Source organism: Drosophila miranda, chromosome 2 (assembly GCF_003369915.1).
Source record: "Drosophila miranda strain MSH22 chromosome 2, D.miranda_PacBio2.1, whole genome shotgun sequence".
In the NCBI taxonomy this organism is placed as follows: Eukaryota; Metazoa; Arthropoda; class Insecta; order Diptera; family Drosophilidae; genus Drosophila; species Drosophila miranda.
The window spans coordinates 26,539,213-26,562,072 of record NC_046675.1 but is presented as its reverse complement, the minus strand read 5'-3'; the positions used below and the strand labels follow the sequence as shown (position 1 = coordinate 26,562,072).

At 49.8% G+C, this 22,860-nt stretch overlaps 5 protein-coding genes across 10 annotated transcripts; 2 read left to right on the top strand and 3 right to left on the bottom strand.

Moving 5' to 3' along the window:
• The first annotated feature begins 380 nt into the window (after positions 1 to 380).
• Positions 381 to 2,898, top strand: LOC108154654 (snRNA-activating protein complex subunit 4). 2 transcript variants are annotated; one of them, XM_033388505.1, is made up of 4 exons: positions 381 to 928; positions 1,000 to 1,546; positions 1,625 to 1,681; positions 1,735 to 1,860. In XM_033388505.1, the coding sequence occupies exons 1-4, from the start codon at positions 446 to 448 to the stop codon at positions 1,755 to 1,757; spliced, it is 1,110 nt and encodes a 369-aa protein (XP_033244396.1). In that variant the 5' UTR covers positions 381 to 445; the 3' UTR covers positions 1,758 to 1,860. The 2 variants fall into 2 exon arrangements, with proteins under 2 accessions (XP_033244396.1, XP_017140480.1); XM_017284991.2 differs by having other exon boundaries at positions 386 to 928; positions 1,625 to 2,898.
• On the bottom strand, positions 2,809 to 20,730 carry LOC108154651 (HEAT repeat-containing protein 5B). Of its 5 annotated transcripts, none has more exons than XM_033388501.1 (8): positions 20,586 to 20,730; positions 13,653 to 14,066; positions 11,954 to 13,591; positions 11,595 to 11,868; positions 11,403 to 11,435; positions 5,177 to 8,933; positions 4,015 to 4,035; positions 2,809 to 3,458 (listed from the first exon to the last, which is right to left on the bottom strand). In XM_033388501.1, exons 2-8 carry the CDS (start codon positions 13,988 to 13,990, stop codon positions 3,130 to 3,132), a joined length of 6,390 nt encoding a protein of 2,129 aa, XP_033244392.1. In that variant the 5' UTR covers positions 13,991 to 14,066; positions 20,586 to 20,730; the 3' UTR covers positions 2,809 to 3,129. The 5 variants fall into 5 exon arrangements, with proteins under 5 accessions (XP_033244392.1, XP_033244390.1, XP_033244391.1 ...); XM_033388499.1 differs by lacking the exon at positions 20,586 to 20,730 and adding an exon at positions 16,418 to 16,837; XM_033388500.1 differs by lacking the exons at positions 11,403 to 11,435; positions 20,586 to 20,730 and adding an exon at positions 16,418 to 16,837.
• LOC108154657 lies at positions 18,451 to 19,728 on the bottom strand. Its single transcript, XM_017284994.2, has one exon. The coding sequence runs from the start codon at positions 19,486 to 19,488 to the stop codon at positions 18,514 to 18,516; it is 975 nt and encodes a 324-aa protein (XP_017140483.1). The 5' UTR covers positions 19,489 to 19,728; the 3' UTR covers positions 18,451 to 18,513.
• Positions 20,731 to 20,796: 66 nt separating the features above from the next.
• Positions 20,797 to 21,937, top strand: LOC108154660 (probable 18S rRNA (guanine-N(7))-methyltransferase). The gene is made up of 4 exons (XM_017284996.2): positions 20,797 to 20,936; positions 20,992 to 21,029; positions 21,089 to 21,654; positions 21,711 to 21,937. Exons 1-4 carry the CDS (start codon positions 20,898 to 20,900, stop codon positions 21,899 to 21,901), a joined length of 834 nt encoding a protein of 277 aa, XP_017140485.1. The 5' UTR covers positions 20,797 to 20,897; the 3' UTR covers positions 21,902 to 21,937.
• On the bottom strand, positions 21,920 to 22,794 carry LOC108154661 (dnaJ homolog subfamily C member 30, mitochondrial). Its single transcript, XM_017284997.2, has one exon. It carries the CDS (start codon positions 22,690 to 22,692, stop codon positions 22,000 to 22,002), a length of 693 nt encoding a protein of 230 aa, XP_017140486.1. The 5' UTR covers positions 22,693 to 22,794; the 3' UTR covers positions 21,920 to 21,999.
• Positions 22,795 to 22,860: the final 66 nt, after the last annotated feature.

Genomic DNA, 22,860 nt, shown 5'->3' with positions numbered 1-22,860 from the left:
ATTTTCTTTTGCATATGGTAATATAGCTATTGGCCGTCTTGGGCTGAAGTTTTAACGTTTTACCCCAGGTCAACATAGGTAAATCCAAGGTCAGGAATAGGATGGCCATTTAATAATGGAATAAATTATATATGTCGCTCAATAATTTTAGATTTAAATTATTTACAGATACGTGTTGCGCAGGCAATGCCTAAATACATTTGGTACAATGGATAAGTCCGATAATAAGCTATAGGTCCGATTCTGACAAAAAATGAACTGTTTAGTTGTAAATTTAGCCATGTGTTTCAAATTTGCAACAAAAACAGCTCTTTTTGGTCTAAACAGTTGACAGCACTGGGTTTTTACCAAACACAGATCCTGCTCATCATAATTCGATAGTTGGTCTTTGGGCCATCACTATTTCACAATTTGCAATATAAACAAAACGAGCGATGCGTGCGCGATGGATGTCGAGAACCTGCTTAGTTTGAACCCCAATCAACTGCTGGCAGAGATCACATCGCTGCTAATAGCCACCTCAGAGCCGAGCGACACCAATGCCCTGCTGCTCAACCATGAGCTGCAGCGACGCCTGCACCAAGTACGCGCAAAGGTTCTAGCGTTGCTGAAATCTGTCCGGGCTCGATATGCACGGAACGAGGAGATTTTAATCCGCCGCCTAAAGCCGCGCACCCAATGTAACAGCAGGCTTAATAAGGGAAGCACTGAAATGTATGGAATATGTGGAGCGATCCGCCGTGGAGCCACCTTCCACTTCAAGGGAAATTTGTATTTTCGAGATATTGATGGACGCAGTTGTCCGAATAACGAGGACTACGAGGCGCGTAGTCACACAGAGATGTTTCCCTCGGACTTCGATATGCGCTCCAAACACGTGTGGACTATTTTGGACAAGAAGAATTTGATTATGGGCATCAAGCAACAGGTGAGTCTTTGGCCGAACGAGCCGCATTTTTGACCCACTACTGACCCTACTGACCCACTGACCTACTACAGCTGCTGGACCATGCCGCCTGTGAAAAGGCTCCAAACTCTCTCAAGCGAAAGCCCATCGAGCGACATGTTCGCTCTCTGGCCAGTCTGCTGGCCAACGCCGACAGCAGCTTTAGCATCGACTGGACCCAGATCAGTACTCTGGACCTGGAGTTCCGTCATTCTACCTACAGCTCAGAGGCAATGTGGCGCGTTTATCTACATCCGCAGCTGAGCCGCGAGGACTGGAGTGCGTCGGAGGACGCAGCTCTGGTGGCGGCGGCCAAAGCGAATCACATGCAGAACTGGGAGAAGATAGCATCGGCGTTGGATCGGCGATCGGACTATCAGTGTTTCGTGCGTGTCCTGGTGGCGTGCCGTCACCACCTGGAGCCATCGTCCAGTGTTCGATGGACCGAGAAGGACAATGAGACACTAAAGCGTCTTGTCGAAATGAATACTGTGAATGGCCAGACCAATTGGCAGCGGGTGTCGGAACACTTTCCCGGCAGGTCCAAGTCCACTCTGATCGGACGCTATACGTATACGCTGCATCCAAGCATCAGCCATGGTGAGCAGTGTGGAATGGAATGGGCTTTCTCCCCCAACGTTCCTCCAACTAAACATTTTCGGCTTATTTCAATTGCAGCACCCTTCACCACGACGGAGGACATAATGCTCTTTGCTGCCGTGGAGGAGTACAATGGTAAGTTCAATAGCTTTCCCCGCACTCTGTTTCCCAACCGTTCGCTGGCACAGCTCCGTACCCGATACCACAATAACCTCGCCCAACGCACCAAGACCGACCCATGGTCGGTGCTGGACGACACCAAACTGATGGATTTTGTCACGGAGCACGGGGCCGCTCAGTGGGTGAACTGTGCTGCGCATCTTGGAAATCACACTAGGACCAGTTGCAGGACGCGTTTCTTGGTAATAAAACGCTTCCTAGAGCAGCATCCTTCGGCCACGGTCGCAGACTTTCCGCGCCGAAGGTGTTTTAAAAATAAAAACAATATCGTCACGGCTGACAATTGGGCGGAGTGTCTGGAAGTGTGGCAGCAGGATCCTGACTCCATCGATCCGTCGAAGCATCAAACGCGTCCACCGAGAGCAGGGGAGAGAAGGAGCTCTAAAATAAAAGTCGGGGCCAGCGAAATAGATGTGCAGTTCTATGAGTACTTCAAGTATAGCTACGATCTTCAACTGAGGGCATCACCGTCGTCGGAACACTTTTCGATACCCAAGGATGCCTTGAATCTCGCATATGTGATCGAGGCGTTAAACTACAAGCCACCAGAGGCCAAGAACTTGAAGCCCATTCAGAGCGTTTCAATGCCCCTGCAATTGTGTGCTTCCTACAACCAATTGCTCAAGACGCTGCCAAAAAAAAAGAAGGACAAAAAGCCATCCCAGGACTCGCTACTCCTGCCCCCCAACTGGTCAACGATGATGGGATTCCGTGCCATTTGCATATTATCCGGCGACAGTGGAAAGCTCTCCCCCGCTGAGTCGCCAGCCTACGACGAGTCATCGCCGCACATCCAGCAATTCCGGCACCGTCTGCGAGCCCTGTTTTATCGCACCATTCTGCTGAGCCGACTTGAAACGCATCTCTTCAATGAGCTGCCCTCTCACCTGATGGCCTTGCCAAGACCTTTGGCCAACTGCATTGAATCCGGGGCACGACCGACGCAGGAGGAACTGAGCAGACAAATTGCAGTCAAGCAAATGGCACATGTCAACCGATTGGCTGAGCCACAGAGGAAGAAACCGAAATTGGAGCCCCTCAGCGAAGATGAGGGGATGAGCTTCAAGGAGGAGGAGGACTTCTTGCCTTTATAAGTTTATTGTTTACTTTATATCGCATCGTATATTACTCATTATAATAGCTAACAAATATAATTTATAAAGTTGTAGGTACTTTCATCGCGTGTTTGAGTGTGTGTCTGTATGTTTATAGTACGAGTACATTTTAGGCAAAGGAAAAACAAAGGCACACCTCCAGGGAGAATGGAACGCCCCCCGAGCGATGTGCGAATGTTCATAATTTGCACTGCAAAGCATTTTTTGTAGCAGACTGTAAGTAGATCTAATAGAGCACAAAGAAGCATTGCATTAGCAGCTTTAACAGATGACGATTCGTATTCGTGTTCATTGGAAGTTGCTAAAGTCCGTCTTCAGCTTGATGGTCGGCTTCTGTGGCTTGGCCAGCAGACCGTTCCTCTGGGCTTCCGTTGCCTTCTGGGCAATGTTAATTGACTGCTGCTGACTGCGTATGGCTGCCTCCAGTTTCTGGCGCAGCTCCGGTGTCTGACCCATCAGTGCCTTGAACTCCTGCGGGTATTTCGGCCCAATCTTGAGCAGCCACTGCAGGGCCTGCTCGTGCAGCTGCCGCTGGTATTTGGCCAAGGTTCGAAGGCGGCTGGGATCGGCCAGGAAACCAATCAGTACAGGCACCAGCAACGTCAGCATTTGTATGTCTGTGAACATGGTAGAGAATGTTGATTAATACTGTTTCAGTGCTTGCAGAGGACACTGAACATCTGTTCTATGCAACAAGTGCGACCCCATTGGGTGCCAGCTGTCCACAATATAAGTATACGACCATCAAACATGCAACAATTAAAGCGTGATTCCGTCTGTGTACAGCATCTACAACTAAACTATACGTTCCACATCAACTATTCTATGGGTTTGTGCAATAACAATAACTGTGCAATAGAGTAGTAGTACAATGTGTTTCCGAGCCAAAAGACAGTTGGTATGGGTTTCCGCATAAGCGCCGAGACGAGTCCACTTCCACTCGATTTGTATAGTTGGTTATATATGTAGTTCTGGGTCTCAAATATGTGTTCGATCGATAACAGATCGCAGACTGGATGTACGGACATGGGATTTAGGATGGGATCTGTGTTGTAGATCTCCTCGTATTCCAGTTATCTTAAAGTCTCCAACTGTCTTTCTGTTCGGAAACGCACTGTGGGGTGGATGTGGCATGAAACATGTGCATTCTTTTGATCGTGCTCTTTCATTTACCTTGTAGCAAGTTCATGTTTCCTAACGGTTTTAATTTGGTTTAATTTCGTGTGTGTTTTAGATGGTTTGTGAATTGATTAAAAAGAGAAGACGGAGACGAAGAGAAAAGAGCAAATATGTAATAGTCGAATTTCTTGTTCTTGTCTCGCAAATGTGCTGTTATATTATTGTTTTTGTCGGCTGCATTCAAAGAAAGAGATAGAGAGACAGAGAGAGAGAGAACAAGGCGCCGCGGCTTAACGGCAAATGCAAATGTTGATGGGATATGCCGATGGGATGGACAAGGTGGAGTGTCAACTAGAGGGGGAGGGAAAGGGGTTTCCGCGATTCGCATTGAAAAACAAGCTATAGACTATGTAGAGGGTATTCCCGTTAAAAAATAATAAAATGAGGTCTAGCGAAACCAAAATCGAAATATGTTTTTTTATGTACGAGTACAAGTGTATCTCTGCACACCCTACAAATGGGAAATATCTATAGTTTGACTAAAATACCGAACAATGTATGGAATCAGGAAAACTACATTTTTCTGAGAATAAAGCTCTTTCTATCGAAATAGGCTTGTGTGAAGCGAAGAGGCCTCTTCTCCGTCAATCGGAAGAATCTTTTCATCTGTTCTCAAGGTTTGCGATCTTTTCTTCCCTGTTCCATTTAATGGTTTCTATTGACAGCTATTGATATCGATATTGAATTGATTTCCTATCTACTATAATCTAATATTCTAGCTTAATTTCTCGTTGCTGTGTTACTGGGTTTGGCGAAACTTTTGCTACCGCTTGACCACAAGATGAGTAACGCCCATACATTTCTATGGTACACGATTTCTTTAGGATATTTAGGATTTGGTTGGAAAGCCAGAAGGTATTACTCGAGCTCGGCCACTCTCTCGACAGCCTACGACTGTCGATAGGAATGTATGCGTGCACACGCATTCGACTAAGGGATACAGAAGTTTATGTCGCAAGAAACCCCCATATGGCATGTGTTTCATGGACACAGAAAGTAGCGGAAAAAATGGAAAATAATGCTATTTATAGGCAGAAGAGAAATTATCAATCCCAGAATAAGGCTCCATGAGTACAGACTTGATGAACAGGAATACCCCGAATGGAAAGACAACTCGAGAGAGCGATCAGTAATCGCCTTAAACATGAGCACTTACGGTGCTGTGGCTCAGCCAGATCGATCAGCTGCTCCACGGTGACAATGCTCTCCAGGGTGACCTGCAGCTCCAGTTCGCTGGCTGGCGTCTTGCTGGACTCCGCGTACAGGGACTCGATGATGCGTGGGGCCAGGGCGTGGATGTAGGGGGTGGCCGTCTTCAGCTCGGCACTGGCGAAAATGGAGCGCGTGGTCTCGATGCACTTCAGTTTGACCGACAGGTGCTCCGACTGCAGGCACTGCCGGAAGTGGTTGATGCAAGGATACTGCAGCGAGGGCGCGGCCACCACGGAGGCTGGGGTATGGAGAATGAAGACGGCGATGGCTAGCAGCATAGTGACCTCATCCACTCTGCGCTCCTCGTTGTCGCCAGCCGTCTTGGTGAGATCTATGACGGTAGCCAAGGCGCTCTGCAGCAGCTGCTGCCAGTCCTCGGCGGTGTCCGCCTGCCGCGACCACCGATGCACGCAGACCGAGCGCAGGCACTGAAGGGCCGCCTGCACGGCGCTGGTGTTGGCCAGGATGCTGCTGTCTATGGCGGACTTGTTGGCTATTTCCTTGATGATGCTAGTGGTCATGTACAGGATGGTGGGCAGAATGGTGAGGGCTCCGCGTGGCGTGCAGAGGTCCAACAGCTGTTCGACGCACTGCAGCCCACTGGCCACCAGCAGACCACTGTCGTCGCTCAGGACGGAGAAGAAGGAGGCGGTGGAGTGGAACTTGGCGTAGGCGTAGTCCAGCTGGAGGCCCGAGCCGCTCTGCTTGGTTGGGTTCATACTCGGTATCTGGCGAACGAACAGGCAGAGGCACACCTCCAGCACGGCGTACACGTGCGAGCTGCCGGGCTGCATGGAGTTGTCCTCGCCCAGCTGCAGGCTGTCTTCGGCATTGGCGTTGTCGTCGCGCCTGTTGTCGAGATCCTCGCGCGCCGCCTGGATGGTCTGCTTGAGGATCTCCACGCACAGCAGCTGGACCAACAGCTCGTCGCGCGTCAGGATCTGTCGGTGCAGCACGTGACACAGTTCGATGGTCAGGGCTCGATCCTTGATCAGCTGCTGGCGCGCCCACTTCGAGTCGAAGATGCTGTGCAGGGATCGCAGGCAGCTGACGATGTTTTTGGGCTTCTCCGAGCTGCGCATGCTGCACAGGGCCTCCATACAGATGCCGAATATCATGTGGAATCGGTCCGCCGAAAGGGAGCCGTGCGTTATGTGGTTGTTGTTGGACTCCGCCGATGAGCTGGCGGCTGTTTCTTGGTGTCGGGCGAAGCCCTCGTCCCGCAGCCACAGGGCCGAGGCGTACAGCAGCGGAGGCCAGCTGGTCATGTAATGCGGCTTCGAGGAGTTTATGGTATCCGTGGTGTAGAAGGCGCCGCCATCGTGCGGCAGCTGCGACTGGAACTCGGCCGGCAGCAGCAGCAGAGCGTGGTCCTTCATGGCGTTCAGCCAGTGCGTGGACAGATTATGCAGCTCCGGCTGCACCAGTCCCAGCAGACTCTCGCCCCTGCTGTCGGGTGTGGGGTCTTGGTCCACATCCGCCTCCACGGCGGTCAGGGACTGGACGGCGGCGGTCTGCTGCGACTGCAGCGAGAGGAGGGAGGCCGGCGCCTTGCCGTTGCCCATCATGGCCACAATATAGACCTCGGCCCAAGCCTTGAGGATGCTCAGCTTCTCCAGCGTGGCCATGGACTCGTTGTACAGCTGGGTGCTGTTCGTCTTCGTGTACAGCTTGCTGAGGGAGCTCACGAGCAGCTGGTGGACGCGTCTCAGGTCGCTGATGTCACGCGCCACTCCCGAGCCGATCCACGCGGAGCACACCTCACAGGCGGCAGCCGTCACGTGGGAGGGCGTGTCTGGGGCAAAAGCGGGACGCAGGGCGGCCCCCACTTGCGCCTGGAACTGCTCGAGCAGCAGGTGGCCGGGAAACTCGGGCTCTGGGACGTTGGCGAAGCGATCGATGATCTCCTGGAGGGTGCGCAGTCCCTCCAGCCGCAGCTGGTCTGAGTCGGAGGTGGCCGCCATAAAGGACATGCGGATGAGCTCCGCCAAATGGAGGATTAGGTAGTCGCCTCGGGACTTGATCATCTGCTGCTCTTTGGCCTGGAGCAGGTCGAAGTGCATGGGACTGGAGGCTTCGCAGCTGGAGATGATCCTCCGGACGCAGTGGGAGGCAAAGACGCGGGTCGGCCAGCGGGGCTGTACTGCCGGATGGGTGGAGGTGTTCTCCTCCGCCCTGTACTCGGTCACATCGTCGGCATACTCCTCCTCCTCGTCGTCGTCCTCCTCCTGCCCCGACGTGTGATCCTTGTTCGCGTGATCCGCCCCAGTGGGGGGACTGTCCTCGGCCAGGCCGCCCTCCACGGCCACCGTGAGCACATTCTTGCAGAGACTCAGCCAGGAGCTGAGATTGTCTGCCGCCAGCATCTGCAGCATGGAGGTCAAGGTGTCGTGTATGTTCTTCAGCATTTCGGCATCCGTTTCGGTGTCCAGCATCGAGAAGAGCAGCCCGGGGAGTCCGTACTCGGTTAGCACTAGGTCCGGACACTGCTCCGGGCTTATGGTGAGCGCCAGCTCGCACACTTCCTTCGCCTCGCGGTGCGCCAGCTGGCGCAGGCATGAGACTGCCGCCTTGCGCAGGATAAAGTAGTTGCTGGCGAGCATCTTGACCAGCGTCGGGACCAGCGAGTCCAGCTGCAGGGACTTGCAGGCGAACAGATGCAGCTGCTGCAGACACCCGATTGCCTCGGCTTGAACCAGGGGGTCCGCGTGCGCCTGCAGAAGGGCGGCTGAGCACAGGAAGGAGCCGCGCATGGCACTGACTCCAGCAGCGCTTCCCTGCAGCTCCGGTCCTACGGTGGTGATTAGGGCATTGACCACGCGACCCACACACTGATGCACATCCACATGAGCATGCGGGACGCTGAGCAGCAATTTGAGGGACATCGTGAGCGCCGCCTCCACATAGCCCCGGAACATGGGACCGCCGGAGTCGGCGATCTGAGCCAGGGCGTACAGCGACCAAACTTGCACCACCGGCGAGGCGCTGTCCTGGGCTAGGGCCAGCAGGATGGACACGCTGGTGCTCAGGTGCTGAGAGGAGCCCATGCCGCCCACATACCGGTGCAGGCAACCGAGGGCGTGCGAGTGTCCCGTGCGTGTAACCACATCCCTGGCCGACTTGAGCTTGTCAAAGCTGTTCTGCGCCAGTTCGGCGGTGAAGTGCGAGTCGCCCACGACCTGAGCCAGCCTTCCCAGAGCCTCGCCTCCCGCGCAGCGTATCGTGGAGTTGGCACTGGTCAGCGAGGCCACGATTAGACCTGTTGCACTCCTCCGCACATCCTCCTGGCCCAGGCTCGTCTTGCTGTCCGTCAGATTCTTTAGCGCGCACAGCAGCGCCGTGAAGATGTTCATCTGGACCGCCTCCTGGCGGCTGCTCTTCGCCTGCTTGATGCACTCGCCAAAGTGCTCCAGCATCTGCAGCCGATGCTTGTTGGCCACCTTCGGGAAGATGGTGCCGTACAACGTCACGGACATGTCGATCACAGCCACGCCCAGCGGCAGGGGACCGGGACACTGCTGGGTCTTGTTGATCAGCTGTAGGTTTCCAGAGCTGCTGCCTCCGGAGTTCCCAGTTCCAGACGTCGTGGCTGAGCCGCTGCTGCTGCCGCTGCCGTTTCCATGGGCGTACCAACTGGGGCGGTACAGGCAGCAGGGATCGTGCTCCAGTGCCCCCGAACCAGCCGCACTATTGGGCTGCAGCTAATGGAGTAGAAAGTGGGTCATTAGTCGAAGTGTTTCCTTCCAGAACGAGTGAGTAGTGAGTAATTTAACAGAGCAATCAGCCATGCTCTGGTTTTCAACAATTTATATTTATTAATGTTTGCAACCGCTGATGCGATTTGCGATAACCGGAGCATGGCTGAATAAAATATACGCATGCGAATGTGCATGTGCCACAGAATATATTTGTGGTAATGCAAACTATATTCGAAGCAAAAGAATAATAATACTGAAAAACGATTGGCTCTAGGAACAATCAATGAAAACGAAGGATTCCGTTCGCTTATGGGTGATTTGTACAGCGTATCAATGTCATTCTGTTCTGCTCTGTTAGAGAACAGTACCCTCGACTCGACTCCCAATCAGTGAAGCACTGAAGCTTAACCATTCTGTATTCTGCTCTACTAGATATTCAAATATCTATGTGCATTGCTCGTACTATTAAATCTAGAACTCTGAGTAATTCCTGCCCCCTGCCCGCTGTACCGATACATTCTTAAATATGCCCTCACACGGAAGCAGCATAGGCTGCAACGTTCTTTCGTTCTTTAGCTGAGTCAAAAGTAATCGCTCCTCGGAGTGCAAAGAACACTGGTGCAATTGCTGTCAATCACAAATGCCCAATAGCAAACCAGACAACAATATCATGGTATCATCAACTGCATCTCACTCATCTTCCATCGCAATCATCAAAGGCTGTCGTCGGTTCTTCTGACCCTCTTTGTGCACCGTAGGTCCTTCATGGCGTGGCCATGTGGCCATGTGGCCACAACCCACATAGAAAAACATACACACACATAATAACATTTGGTGACCCCGACCTTGGTAATCTTTTTAAACTGTCAACCAAGCGACAGTGAAAGGATTCAAGACAGCTTCTATACAAGTTGGCACCAGGCCAGACACCTACGGTAGCATCTCCTACCAGTAAGTACCACCACCTCGGACAATCTCACACATAATCAGCCAAGAGCAAGCCTCCAAGTCGATTACCATCGAGGCGATCAAATTAAGTTGTTGTACGTGCCTTCCATAGACTGGAGAACACCACAAATCCCTCCATCTGCAATATTACTCTTTTGACCAACATCGGTTGCATTTTGGAGCGCATCCAGCTGCACAGCGAATAAAACAGCCTGGCAGCCGCCTCTACGTGGCGATCTTCAATTAAAAGCTTATGCAGAATTCAGGCAATCGTGTGGAACGTCAGTCGAACGTCAGAGAATCAGCTGAGCCACCAGCCAACGGAGGCTTACAGCAAATTGCCTTCCATAAAAAGCAATCTGAAACAGTTTTCAGAGGCGGGAGGACGCACTTCAAGTGATTTGTTTACTTCAGCATTCGTGAGGAGTATGAGCACCCAGTAAGAGGAGGATACGACTGGAAAAGGCGGTGTAAAGAGCATTCGCAAGACTAGAAACGTCAAGCCATGATGACGGCAGCTTCCACGCACCAGTATTCCAAAGTTTGATGGGGAAATACTAAAATGATCACAGTTCCATGATCTGTTTTCAGGTTTGATTCATAAAACAACTGTGCCCACGGTACGGAAGATGTGGCTTCTTAAAGCCACGCTTACCGGCGAGGCAGATGGATTGATCCGAAATATAAATAATGATAGGAGGTATAACCGAGATACAGATACAACAGAGATTTCGCAAACACGGTAGTGAGCCACTTTCTCAACCACAATACAATCCATGACGATCCCAAGTCATTGAAGAGCTGTACATAACAAAAAGAGAGTCCCTCGCATCAATAAAGGGATCGGGCCTCAATAAATCCAATATTGAATCAGAAACAAACTGGAAAAGATTGGACACCATGCTTTAGTTCCTAGAACCAAGAATTCAAGCATTAAGCCTACAGCTGCCAGGCGGCGGTTCAGATAAACATCTTCACGGCTAACGGACAGATTGGACTCTGTTTGAATTTGACCTATGTTAAAAAAGAAATACTCGAATGACACTCGAATAACAGACAGTTCTACGCTCAATGTTTCACCCTCCCATATCATGACTGTCATTTTAAGACTCACCAAATTAAAGTCTCGCTTATGCCCAGTGCTCATGGGAGAAATATTTCTGGCCTAATCCGTTTCCTTGAATAAATGCTAATAAGGAAAACGCTCCTGGTTCAATAAACATGTTACGTATATCTAGATAACTCTACAGTATAAGATCTCATGTTTGGCCTCCACAATAAACTGTATATATATGTAAATATCTATGTGTATTCAACTGAATTTAAACATTAGAAAAAGCAGCCAGCAAAAAGCCCAATAGAAGGGTTAGATAAGCATTGAGGAGTAGATTCCTATGTGTTCATGCAAAAGAAAAACTTAAACGAAAACAAAAATAGAAAACGGAACTGAACAGAACTCAGATTCTGAGAAGAAATCATAAGGAAAGCAAAGCATAAGCGATTGAGCCGCTGCAATTCACTTACATGCTCGCCATCTACTTTGCGATTGGGCTCCATCTTTGGGAATGCATAATTACACAGAGTAGAGAGAGGGTGGGGGAGAAAGGATTCAAAGGATAGAGATTTGTTAGCACACCACAAACACAGGACACACAGTAAAATAGCCCTACAGACATCCCGGAAGAGTCTTTCTTTCCGACCGGCTAGACAACCCACCTGATCCTCGATGGTACGATGGTTGGTCTCCTGGAGCCAGGTGCCGAGAATAATGGAGTCATCGCCGTGGCAGAGCGTGCGCAGCAGCGAGTTGGTGGTGTTGGCCGCGTTGTCCGAGAGCGTAAACTCCGAGACGAGCATGCGGAGGAGATGCGTGTAGGAGGCCTCCAAAGCATTGGGCGGCAGCAGAGTCAGCGTCTCGAAGAGACGTAGGCGCACCATGGCCGCCGGAGCCTTCAATTGGGTGCCATAGCTCTTGAGGACAGTGGCCAAACTGCAAGGCGAAACATCATCATAACCATTCGCACATAACAAAGAGGTTGAAGGCAGGAGAGATATAGATCTGGATATGTACTCACTTGACCAGCATGGCCAGCGCACTCTCGATTGGAGTGAGTAGCCGTCGGGTGATGTCCTCGCTGACCAGTTCCGGACAATTGAGCAGGAAGCTGTGCATCACAGAGAGGGCACCCGCACGTCCCTCGAGCGTCACCTGCCAGGTGAAGGCGTCCCCGCGGGCCTTCTCCGACTCGAGCTCCTTGTTGGAGCGCGGGAAGGAGTTGCGCCACAGGAGCAGCATGCGTGGCAGCAGACCCTTGACCACCGGCGATCCCAGAGTCATGATAGCCCCGATCAACAGCCAGCCGGCCTGGGTGCGGTGCAGCGACATGCGGCTATTCTGGGAGGCGGAGCGCAGCAGCTCCTCGGCGCAGTTGAACACCACCTTGCCCTTGGTGTGGGGTATGCCCAGCGGGGAGTAGCGCACGCTGCCCAAAATGGCCGCCAGGGCGCAGCTATAGCCGGCGATGGCCTCCGGTGAGGAGCGCATCTGCTCGATAGCTTCGATGAAGCGGTCGACGAGCGGCGTTATCTGGCTGGGCACGGCCACGCAGCAGCAGCGTAGGCACCAGGCGGCCGCCAGTCGAGCGGCGGCGCACGGATGGACCAGCACCGCGCACGTGGCGTCGATGGTCTGCAGGGACTGGTCTCCGAGCAGGTTCTGGGCCGTAGTGCCCAGGCAGATGAACAGGGAGCTCAGCTCCTGGAGGGCGCACACGAGCAGGTGCTGGCTGAAGAGGGTCTCTTGGTTGGAGTCCTTGGCGTTCTCTGGATTGAAGTCGATCGAGTTCATCTGCTTCGCCACCAGGTGGATGAGCTCCTTGCAGGCGGCGGTCTGGGCCTTCTCCCCCAGCATCTTGCCGATCGTTGAGCGCAGAATGAAGTTGATACACTTGCGCGAGTAGACGGCGTCCACGTGCGAGCAGGCGGCCTTCGGATTGGCCACCAGATCCAGGACGTGGGCCAGGAACACGCTCAACTGGCGCTCCAGCCAGACGCTGCCCATGAATTGGACAAACACCACGTACGCATGGGTGACGCCCACACGCACCTCCCGATTCACTCCGGAGCTGCCCTTGATGATCTCCCCGGTTCCCTTGAGGAAGGAGGCTCCGCCCCGCAGAAATCCCGACATCAGTATGCCCAGCGCCTCGTCCAGCGACACCAGCCGCTGCGTGGCTCCCTTGCCCGCCTGCAGGACAACCGTCTGATTGGCCTTCTTGTTTAGGGCCGCCTCCGCCAGCTGCTGAGTGTAGGCCAGGAGCGTGCCCAGCAGCTGGGCCACAGCGCAGCGCACCTCGTAGTTGCTGCCATCAAAGGCGCGGAAGCAGAGCGTTCCCAGGCTCTCAAGCTCCGTCTGGTACAGGAACGGGGCACTGTATATCATCTTGAGTATGCAGCGGGCGGCGGCCACTCGCACGGCCATTACTCGGTCGAGCAGGCAGTGCTTGGCCGCCTTGTAGATGTCCTTGTGCACGTTGGCAATGGCCGTGCCCATGCCGGCGCTGACCTTCTCCAGGGTGTGCATGATCTCGATCCGTGCTTGCGACTCGGCGTTCTTCAGGGTGCGTATGAGTATCTGGACAGTGTCCTCATAGGTTCTGCCCATCATCCTGCCGAGCTTCTCGTACATGGAGCCCAAGACGCAAATGGCAGCGCTGCGGAAGGGAATAGTATCGGAATATTATTGGATCTAGGATTGGGCCTGATATATCTTACAGCTTGGTGGGCAGATAGCTGGGCGAATCATCCTTGTTCTTCAGGATATCATTGCATGCATTCACCGTGTCGAAGAGCATGAAGGTGTCGCCCACCGAGAAGAGGGTGGCCAGGGCGCTGGCTATCAGCTTCCGCATGGGCGGACCGGGGGCACCCTGGATGCGCTCGGACAGCTGCTGGACCAGCTTCTTCTGGTTGGCCTTGATCTCGTGCTTGGCCACATGGGGCAGCGACTTCTCCAGGTACCGCAGCCACTCCAGCTCGAACACCGGCCGCTTCGGCTCCGGCAGCTGCTTCATGGCCTCCTCGTTGAGGGTCAGTGTGTGGGCGAGTTCCATTTCGTCGTGTGGTGGCTCTGTTGACGCCTCCTCTGGATGCTGTCCCCGAGCGGATGGGGCGGTGTGTATAAACGATCTGCAAAGAACGCGGAGAAGCACACACAAGCAAAATAAATGAATTGTGGAATGTTTCGTTAATTAATTCATAAACACATGGATGATGCGCGAATGACTATGGATGTTTGACCTTGAACCCACAATTATTTCTGCTCCAACGATTATCAAGCAGCTGCTATATCGATCAACATATGCACTATTGATCTATCAAACTTTATAGTTTCTTCTTTAAAATTCCCCCGAAAGACTAGTTTTGTATCTCACTATTTGTCCAAACAATTAGGTCATCATAACAAACAGATGTTGTACCATCCTATAGTACTATGGGAAACCCATTGCCCTCGAATTTGCCCTCGTGGAAAACAATTTGATTCAACCTCTGTCCCACTAGAGCTGATTGACAAACTCGAATATGACTCACGGAACCAAATATGAACCATTTCATTCAAGAACATGTGTACTATACAAGAGCCTGTGAAACTGATAGACTTTGGCATCAGACAATTTATAATGGAGCATGGTTATTCTTAACCCGAGTGTTTTAAAAATAGTTTTCAAGAAATTTTGCAGCCTAAGTTTACCGTTTCTGATACCTGAGGCGTTCAAATTCAAAATTGAAGAATAAATTCAAGAAAAGTCGAAAAATATGAGTTTCTCGTTGATCATTATTTGATCTATAGATTGGAAAAGCTTATCAGTCTATCAGAAAAACTTGTTTTCATTTCAGAAATAAAAAAAGATGCAGAGTTTAATTATAATCGGGCAGGACACGAGTATTTTAAAACATTTATTTCCGAATTTAAAATAAGAGTTCGATTCTCATGGATTTTCATAAAATAGATCGCCTTCTGCATAACTTTGAACACAAATGTTTAAATAAATATGTATGTTTCACCTTTGTAATGATTGTAAAGAGAAACACAGTACACAGACAACGAAACGCCTTACAAGTACAGGGTATCAGCAGTGTTTTACGGAGCGAATAGAAAGTGAAAGGAAGAAGAGATGCTGCCTGCCACCGGATTGTGTGGAAAAGCATGCATCACTCGGTCTATATATGTACGTATATGAGGATGGGAATGACGACTCCCATATGCACGAGTATGAGTACGTCTGCCAAAGAAATATTCAAATATATTTGTTATACATATCGGTGTAACACCACTTGGCACGCTCCAACGGAAGCTGCACCATAGCCAGAAGCAAGTCCACGCCCCTGCCCCTCGCCCCCAGCTAGGGTGTAAAATGGGGCATCACCCACCCACACATATTTCCATTCAGCTTTCCGATAAGCACGGGAAAGAGCTGTCGCCTTGGACTCGATAGCGCACAGCCCATTGACATAGATGGGGACAAAGTCAAGAGGAGCCAAATTATTAATACGAAACAAAGACTTTTCTTCGAAAAAACGAAACGAGGAGGAGCTGTCGGAGGGCCCCGTCATTGCTTGTACATATACGAAATGATATCCGCCGGCTATGGGTAACGGGTATGTGCTGTGGCACAAAGAAAGACAATGGAAAGGATACTAGGGGTGAGGTGGGGGTATGGATGGTTGAGAGGAAAGGGGCACAGTGCACCATTCTGTATAGAATACCCTACAGTGAATGCATTTGGATAGGCCTTTCAAATTTATGAGCATTCGCTTGTGCGTCTCGAGTCGAGCATTAATGTATCGAGTCATGCACACGCAATGTGTGTTGTTCTTGTGCTTTTCTCGAGTATTCTCTTTTGCAGCTATATATAAAATGATAACAAAAATACCGTTCTAAACAAATATGTAATTTATCTGAGAAATTAATCTATGAAATTGGATTCCTAAGGGTATCCAGATATTTGGTTAGCCCAAGGAGAATTGGTTTGGTTTACTGCCTTCCGTCTTTGTTTTCTTTTGCTTTTGTTTGCGGTCTCCTCAAGTGGCTCGTGTGCACGCACAGAAGGGGTACAGCAGTGAATGCAGAGGCCTGGCTTAGGAGGACCCCAAACCGCCAACAATTTACGTCTGCAGGCTAAAGTTACATAAGACGCTACTGGGCTGCTGCTGCTGCTGCTGCAGCCCCCACTGTCCCCAAGAAGGGGGCGCAGGCCTTAAAGGAAAACAAGTAAAACCTGTAAGGTGCAACATACAAGAGCAGACCAGACCAGACCATAACAAACCACATAGACAGGCTAGACGACATGTCCATCTACGGGGTACAGGGTGTCTCTCTATAACATTCTGTGGTGTGTGGTGGTTTGTGTTGGTTCGTGGTGTGGTGTGGCGGCTGGCGGGTGGGTGGTGATTTCTTGGTGGTGGGTTGCTTGACTTTTGCCAACCGTCCTCCCTCCCACCTCTCTGTTTGGTGTTTGATATTGTTGTTTTTCTTTTACCTGCGCGCCTCGTTGATAACTTTGCGCAGAAATTGCGGCGTGCGTGCAAAGTTAAGGTTTTCCATTCCGGCAATTCCTCAAAGCATTACAGCCGCCGAACGAACGAAAGAAAAGAAAACTTTCTTTGGCTGGGCCAATATGTTGTTGCTGCCTTGTCCTGTCTCGCCTGTTCGCTTGCAGGTTGCAACTTTCTCACAAATCAATAACTTTGTCCCATCGCACACTGAACAAACGCAATCTTCAACCTTCAAATCGAATGGCTAGCCATAAAGGCTGTGTATTTTTTCACTTCCTTTCCCCGAATGGGATTTTTGAATCACTTGACGTTTAATGGAATAAAAACAGCAAACGGAAAACGGCAAACAGAATAAATGAGATAATTCGGGAGCGTGGCGGTACTGCGGTGCTACGCGCAGCCAAACGGCAAATGAAATGAAATTGGGAGAGCGCGGCCAAAGCAGCGCTTGCAAAAAACCAACCCACCACCCATTAAGAGCGTGACAGCCAAATGGAAGGGAGAAAGAGAGCAGCAGCCCGCCGAGCAGCTGATGGAGAGTGCAGCGGCAGAGACAGCAACAAAATGAAAATAACGATTAATCGTTAATGACGATAACGATTATCAAACGAAAGACCTAATGTGGTCCGGTTCCACTACAATTCCCCAGTGGACAAAAACTTCGTTAACGATATCGCAAACGAGAGTTACGCGAAACTCAGCCGTGTAAAACTATCGAATTAAGATCTGAAAACGATAAAAAAATAACACTAGTCGCTCAGTTTGTGGCAGTGAAAGTTTCATTTTCGATAGCTCAAAAACGGATCTTTTGCGAGCCTTTTATGATATCTTTTGCGAGACTTTTGCAATATAGTTTGCGATCCTTTTGCGAGCCGAAATTTTAATTTTTAAAGTACAATGAATAAATGAATTAGATTAGTGAATTCAATTTAATTTGTTTTTGCCCTTTCGACACTCTGTCCTGGGCGTACAGAAAGAATTTTTGAGCGTAATCAGCGTCTTCTAAAGAAAATCTTTCCTTAAATCCCGCTGTAAACAAATAATCATGTTTATTATATTACAATATATGTACATATTAATTTAAAAATAATACTATGGATGGCTAGAGTAACCCGCAAGCCCCTAATACACTTTTTCGCCTCTGTGCCACGTCAAGAGCACTGTCGTGCGAGCTCGTCGGATACACTGGAACGCCAAGAACTCCGAATCCATTTATCAAAGGCCTTTTCGCCCGATATCATTAACTCTGCGGTCTGTACAGAATTATATTTGAATATATTTTTCAAATTTACCTCGTGAGTTTCACGCATTTCTAATGTACTCTCACTAGGCAAATATTAGATTGTAGGCCTGAATTGTACACCCAACATCTTTTTCAAAAATTCAAAAACCTGCGATTTTGTGACTTGTATTTTTCTAAATTTTCACTTTCATAGAATTTTGTATTCGTGTCGATACAATGGCTTGCTGTACCTGAAGATCACTGTCGCACCTTGTAATTTCAGCGTATGACTTTATCGTTTCATTGCTGCTGCGCTGCCAGCAGATCGACAGATACAGAGTAAAGCATATATGTACTAACTTTTCTCACTTTCACTTTATCTTGTCTGACATTCTTCAATCGAAGAACGCTACGTGTGCTTCTTTCTCAACCCACGAAAACCATCGACTTTTTCCTCCCATATATCTGTACGATCACAATAGAAATACCCAAGTGAAAAAAGGGTATAAAAGTGCAGGGTATAAAAGCTTCTACTAAACCGAGACCTGCAGTTCCCACAGAGGAAATTATACAACTTGTTTAGTATAATTGGTGATTTTTGATTGCACAGTAAAGCCTGAAGCATGCATTTTTGTATGGAGTAACTTGTGCAAATACTTTACGAAGTACTTAGCACCTAACCCATCAACCTGGGTTCAATATGTTATGTACGAAGATGCCGCCTGGACAATCCCGATTGGAATGCCACTTTCTACCAATTAAAGGGAGATTGGGCAAGGGTGTGGAGTAGGGATAGGTATACGTATAGGAGAGGCTAATAGGTTCCTCGACTTTATTATGGCTTAGTTAGGCTTAGGTTTAGGGTAAGAACTGCATGCTGGGTATAAAGGACAACGCCTTGGAAGTGGCACTATTGGGGTTGCCCAGATCTTTGACAATGCCCTGGACACGAGCCACCACATCACTGCGCTGGATGTCCCCGCGATCCAGCATTCTCTGGAACATGGTGTGCAGTTGCCTGGCCGCCGAGGCAGTGGACAGCTCGGAAAGCTGCTCGAGGAGGTCCTCGGAGTAGCCCTCGTACTTGTTGAGATTGGCTGCCTTCGCGTCTCGCTTGAGCAGGTCGTAGACCAGCAAAAAGTCCACGTAGGGCTTGGTGGGCGGCACTCGCTTTTTGCCCGCCGTCGAAGCGGTGCTCCAGCGGTCCATGGCGGACTCAAAGTCAAAGGCCGCCCGCCCGTAGTTGTCGTCGTACAGGCGCAGAAAATTGTCCAGCGATTCGACATCGTTTGTGAAGTCATCGTGCCGTATCTCGCTCTGGATGTCGCGTATCAGCGAAAGGGGCAGCTTGTCAAAGTCCGCATCGTCTCCGATTTCATTGAAAAGGGCATGACCCTCGAGCGCCGGCTCTGGGGCGGGTGCAAACAGAGCCGGCCTGTGGGGAGGCGTGGGGGCCGAGGTGGGGCGCTCCGTGGTCGAAGTTCGTTGCGGTGTCTCCCACCAACTGGGCGGTTGCCACCAGCCAGAGCCCGAACCCGAGCCTGCTGGACGTCTGGTTGTGGTTTTGGGCTTGATGGGCGTAAGCGCGGGCGCGGGAGGCAATGGTGTCGTCGAACCACCGCCATTCGAGTCCATGTCAGAGCCATTTGCGTTGAATGGCGGCTCAATGGTGGTGCTGGAAAGCGGCTCGTACTGCAGCAGGTCGATGTAGTAGGCCAGCGCCTGCATGGATGCGGGCAGGTAGCTGGTCAACAGATTGGCAGGCTCCGCCGGGCTCAAGAGCAATCCCAGCAGTAGCGCCAGCAAAACCTTCGGTCTTAAACAACTACGCATTTTACTGGAGTAAGTATCTTCGAACGTTTAACCGGGAACGTTTTGATCGGGGGAGCTTTGGGCGAACAACTAAAACTGCTTCCCAGCAGCCAGCGAGCATCGATGAGTAGTTCCCCCTGGATCTCGGTATCTGTATCTGGTTTCCAAAATGGATGCTCTCGGGGTTTCTTTTTTGGCAAACTTGTTGGGCCCAGAGGCCAGCGACCGCGTTTGCCGCTTGTTGCGTAAATTTTGTAACCGTCGCGTCTTGGAGAGTTGTTCTTGGAAAAGAGTGAAAGATGTTCCGTTGCCAAAAAATATAAGAACCTGTTTTCCAAGAAAGGTGCCTGCCTCATAAATATGCAAAAAAAAAAAAACACACACACACACACAAGCGACCCGAAAATAAACCTGAAATTGGTTTTTTGTTTTATTTGTTTGAAAAAGGTATAAAATAAATTAAATCGAAAGAAATGCAGGTTTCGAGTCTTGAATGCAGTTTTTTTTGCACTGCGAAAGTTTGAGAGTGATTGATCGAGTGTCAAAAAAAGCATCCTTGCAAGAAAGCTTCTTGCCAAATCAGAGAGAACCAAAATAGAGAGAGAGGAGAGCGAAACAGAGTGAGTATATTCTACCTGCCAGAGAAGCTAAACATTAACCTGTTGTTGTTGTTTATATCTGAAGATTGTTGTTCCCATGAGCATAGAAAAGTTTTCGCTTTTTTTGAGGCAGCAACAAAACGGAACAAGGTAAACCGGGTCACTATAACGGGTTTCGATTGCAAATTGTGTCACTAGTCTTCTTGAGCACCGCCTAACGGACAGCGCAGCTTGAAACTATTTACCCACACACGCACACACACACACACAACATGTACTAGGAATACACACCAACTACAAACCATGGCTTTTCCAGAATTTTTTCATTTCCACCTGCAGCTAATTAGCATTAGCGCTAGTCATAAGTATTGGTTAAAGCGTCAGAAATTACACACACAGATAATAATATATTTATATTGGTGCCGCTATCTGTTGCAGACGACAACTCCCACACACCCACAGCTTCACACAAGTGCTGTCATCGCAGGAAATTTGTAAAATTTGGACTGCACAACTCACCGTTTCACTTGAGGTGCCTGCACGTGTCACTCGTTTTCCGCTTATCACATATTTACGCACACAACTTAAATGAGAAATTGAATTTTCCACAATTTTCTATGAAAACTCACTTCACTACGCACTGATACTGATATGTGCGTTTGTGTGTACAATTGATAGTTAAACCGATAGCGATAAGTGCACACATGTCGGCGCATCCCTGTGATTGTCAACGACCAGCTGTTTAGTTTAGTCGATTTATAGCACGTGTATTAATTTTGTTTGGTCTGATATTGTTTTTATATAAGAAAATAACATTGAACGGAATCCATAATGGCCAGAAGACCTGAGCACTCAGCACCGCCAGAAATTGTGAGCAACTAAAAGGCAATCAAATCAGCCGCTAACGTTTTTCTCCCTCTTAAAGTTCTACAACGACAATGAGGCAAAGAAGTATTCAACAAAGTAAGTGGCTTGCGTTGATTGCAGAAAGAATAATATTAATTCATTTCGGATTACTGCAGCACTCGCATCATTGAAATTCAAGTTGAAATGGCCGAGCGTGCACTGGAACTGCTGGCTTTTCCCGACGACGATGAATCCCGCTTGATTCTGGACATTGGCTGTGGCTCTGGTCTGTCGGGCAGCGTCCTGGAGGACAGCGATCACATGTGGATCGGTATAGACATATCCAAGTCAATGCTAGACATTGCCGTCGAGAGGGAGGTGGCCGGTGATGTTATATTGGGTGACATGGGCGAGGGAATGCCCTTTAAGCCGGGTACTTTCGATGGCGCCATCTCAATTTCGGCTCTCCAGTGGCTGTGCAATGCCGACAAATCCTACCACAATCCACACAAACGTTTGCACAAGTTCTTTAGAACACTCTTCTCCTGCCTCACGCGTACGGCCCGAGCCGTTTTTCAGTTTTATCCGGAGAATTCCGATCAGATTGAAATGGTCACATCACAGGCCATGAAGGCCGGCTTCTATGGCGGATTGGTTGTGGACTATCCAAATTCTGCCAAGGCTAAGAAATACTACTTGGTACTGATGACGGGTGGAGCGGCGGAGCTGCCGAAGGCGTTGGGTAAGTATCTGGCATGCAACAAAAAAGAAACACGCTTTGAGCTTCGCCTGTTGCAGGTGCCTCACCGGAGGAGGAGCGTCGTGTAAACTACATAAAGAAGCGCGATGCCTGTCGCGAGGCGCGCGGCAAGGCTCCGAAGAAATCACGAGACTGGATATTGGCCAAGAAGGAGCGGAGACGTCGCCAGGGCTTGGAGACCCGTCCGGACACAAAATACACGGCACGCAAACGCACTGGACGATTTTGATTAAAGAGAACCAGCTCATGCGAGTCTTATATACAATTTGCATATTTATTTCAACATTTAAGCTTAGCGGTATGTACACTGTGGACTAGAGAGTATTACTATGGTTTCTCCCCCGCGGTAGAGGTGGTTGGTAGCCCCTCCAATTCCTGCCGGTGCCGCTCTTGGGCTTTTTGCTTTGGAGTATCGTAGGAACTCTCAGAGAGAAACATAAGGTAAACGGCGACGCCGGCAAAAATGAAGGCCAGCATTACAACATCCGTCTGGGTGGAGGCTTTGCTAGTCTCCTTTTGGGTCTTTAAGCGATTGTACTTAGCCTGTGCTGCCTGGCGGCGATCGAACGACTTTCCGTAGTGATTTCTTGACCATTCGTCGAAATCGTAGATGGGCGTCCGGCCCTCGGAGTCGGCTACTTTGGACTTCTGAAAGCGGGACTTGTAGAATTTTGTCTCAGGGTCATCCTCCACGGGCTCGGGCGCATCGTGTATATCCTGGGCATATTGTGCTCCGGCTGTATGAACAATGCCCTTATCGTAAAGTCGACGCAAACGGTAGTTACCCAGGACCTCGTAGGCCTGATTGATGTCGCGAAACTTCTTGGCTGCGCTGTCGCTCCCCTGATTCCTATCCGGATGATAGAGCATCGATAGCTTGTAATAGGCGGCCTTGATTTCATTTTGAGTGCACTTCTTTCCAATGCCGAGGGCATCGTAGTAGTTCAGTTGTAATGAGCTGAAGGATGTGTGGAGATTGCGTGAGAGTTGTCGCCATAATAGTGGGCCATGCTGAAACATGGCTTTAAGCTTTTGTTTATATGCTTTTCTCGTTTGTTATATCACAGAAATAATGCAACACAAATCAGCTGATTGAATTTGAAATCTCGATGGCTGTCTGCGCCCCAAGCTGACTGTCAAACAGCTGTGTAGCCGGCTTACGGCGAATGTCAAACTGTTGCAACTATT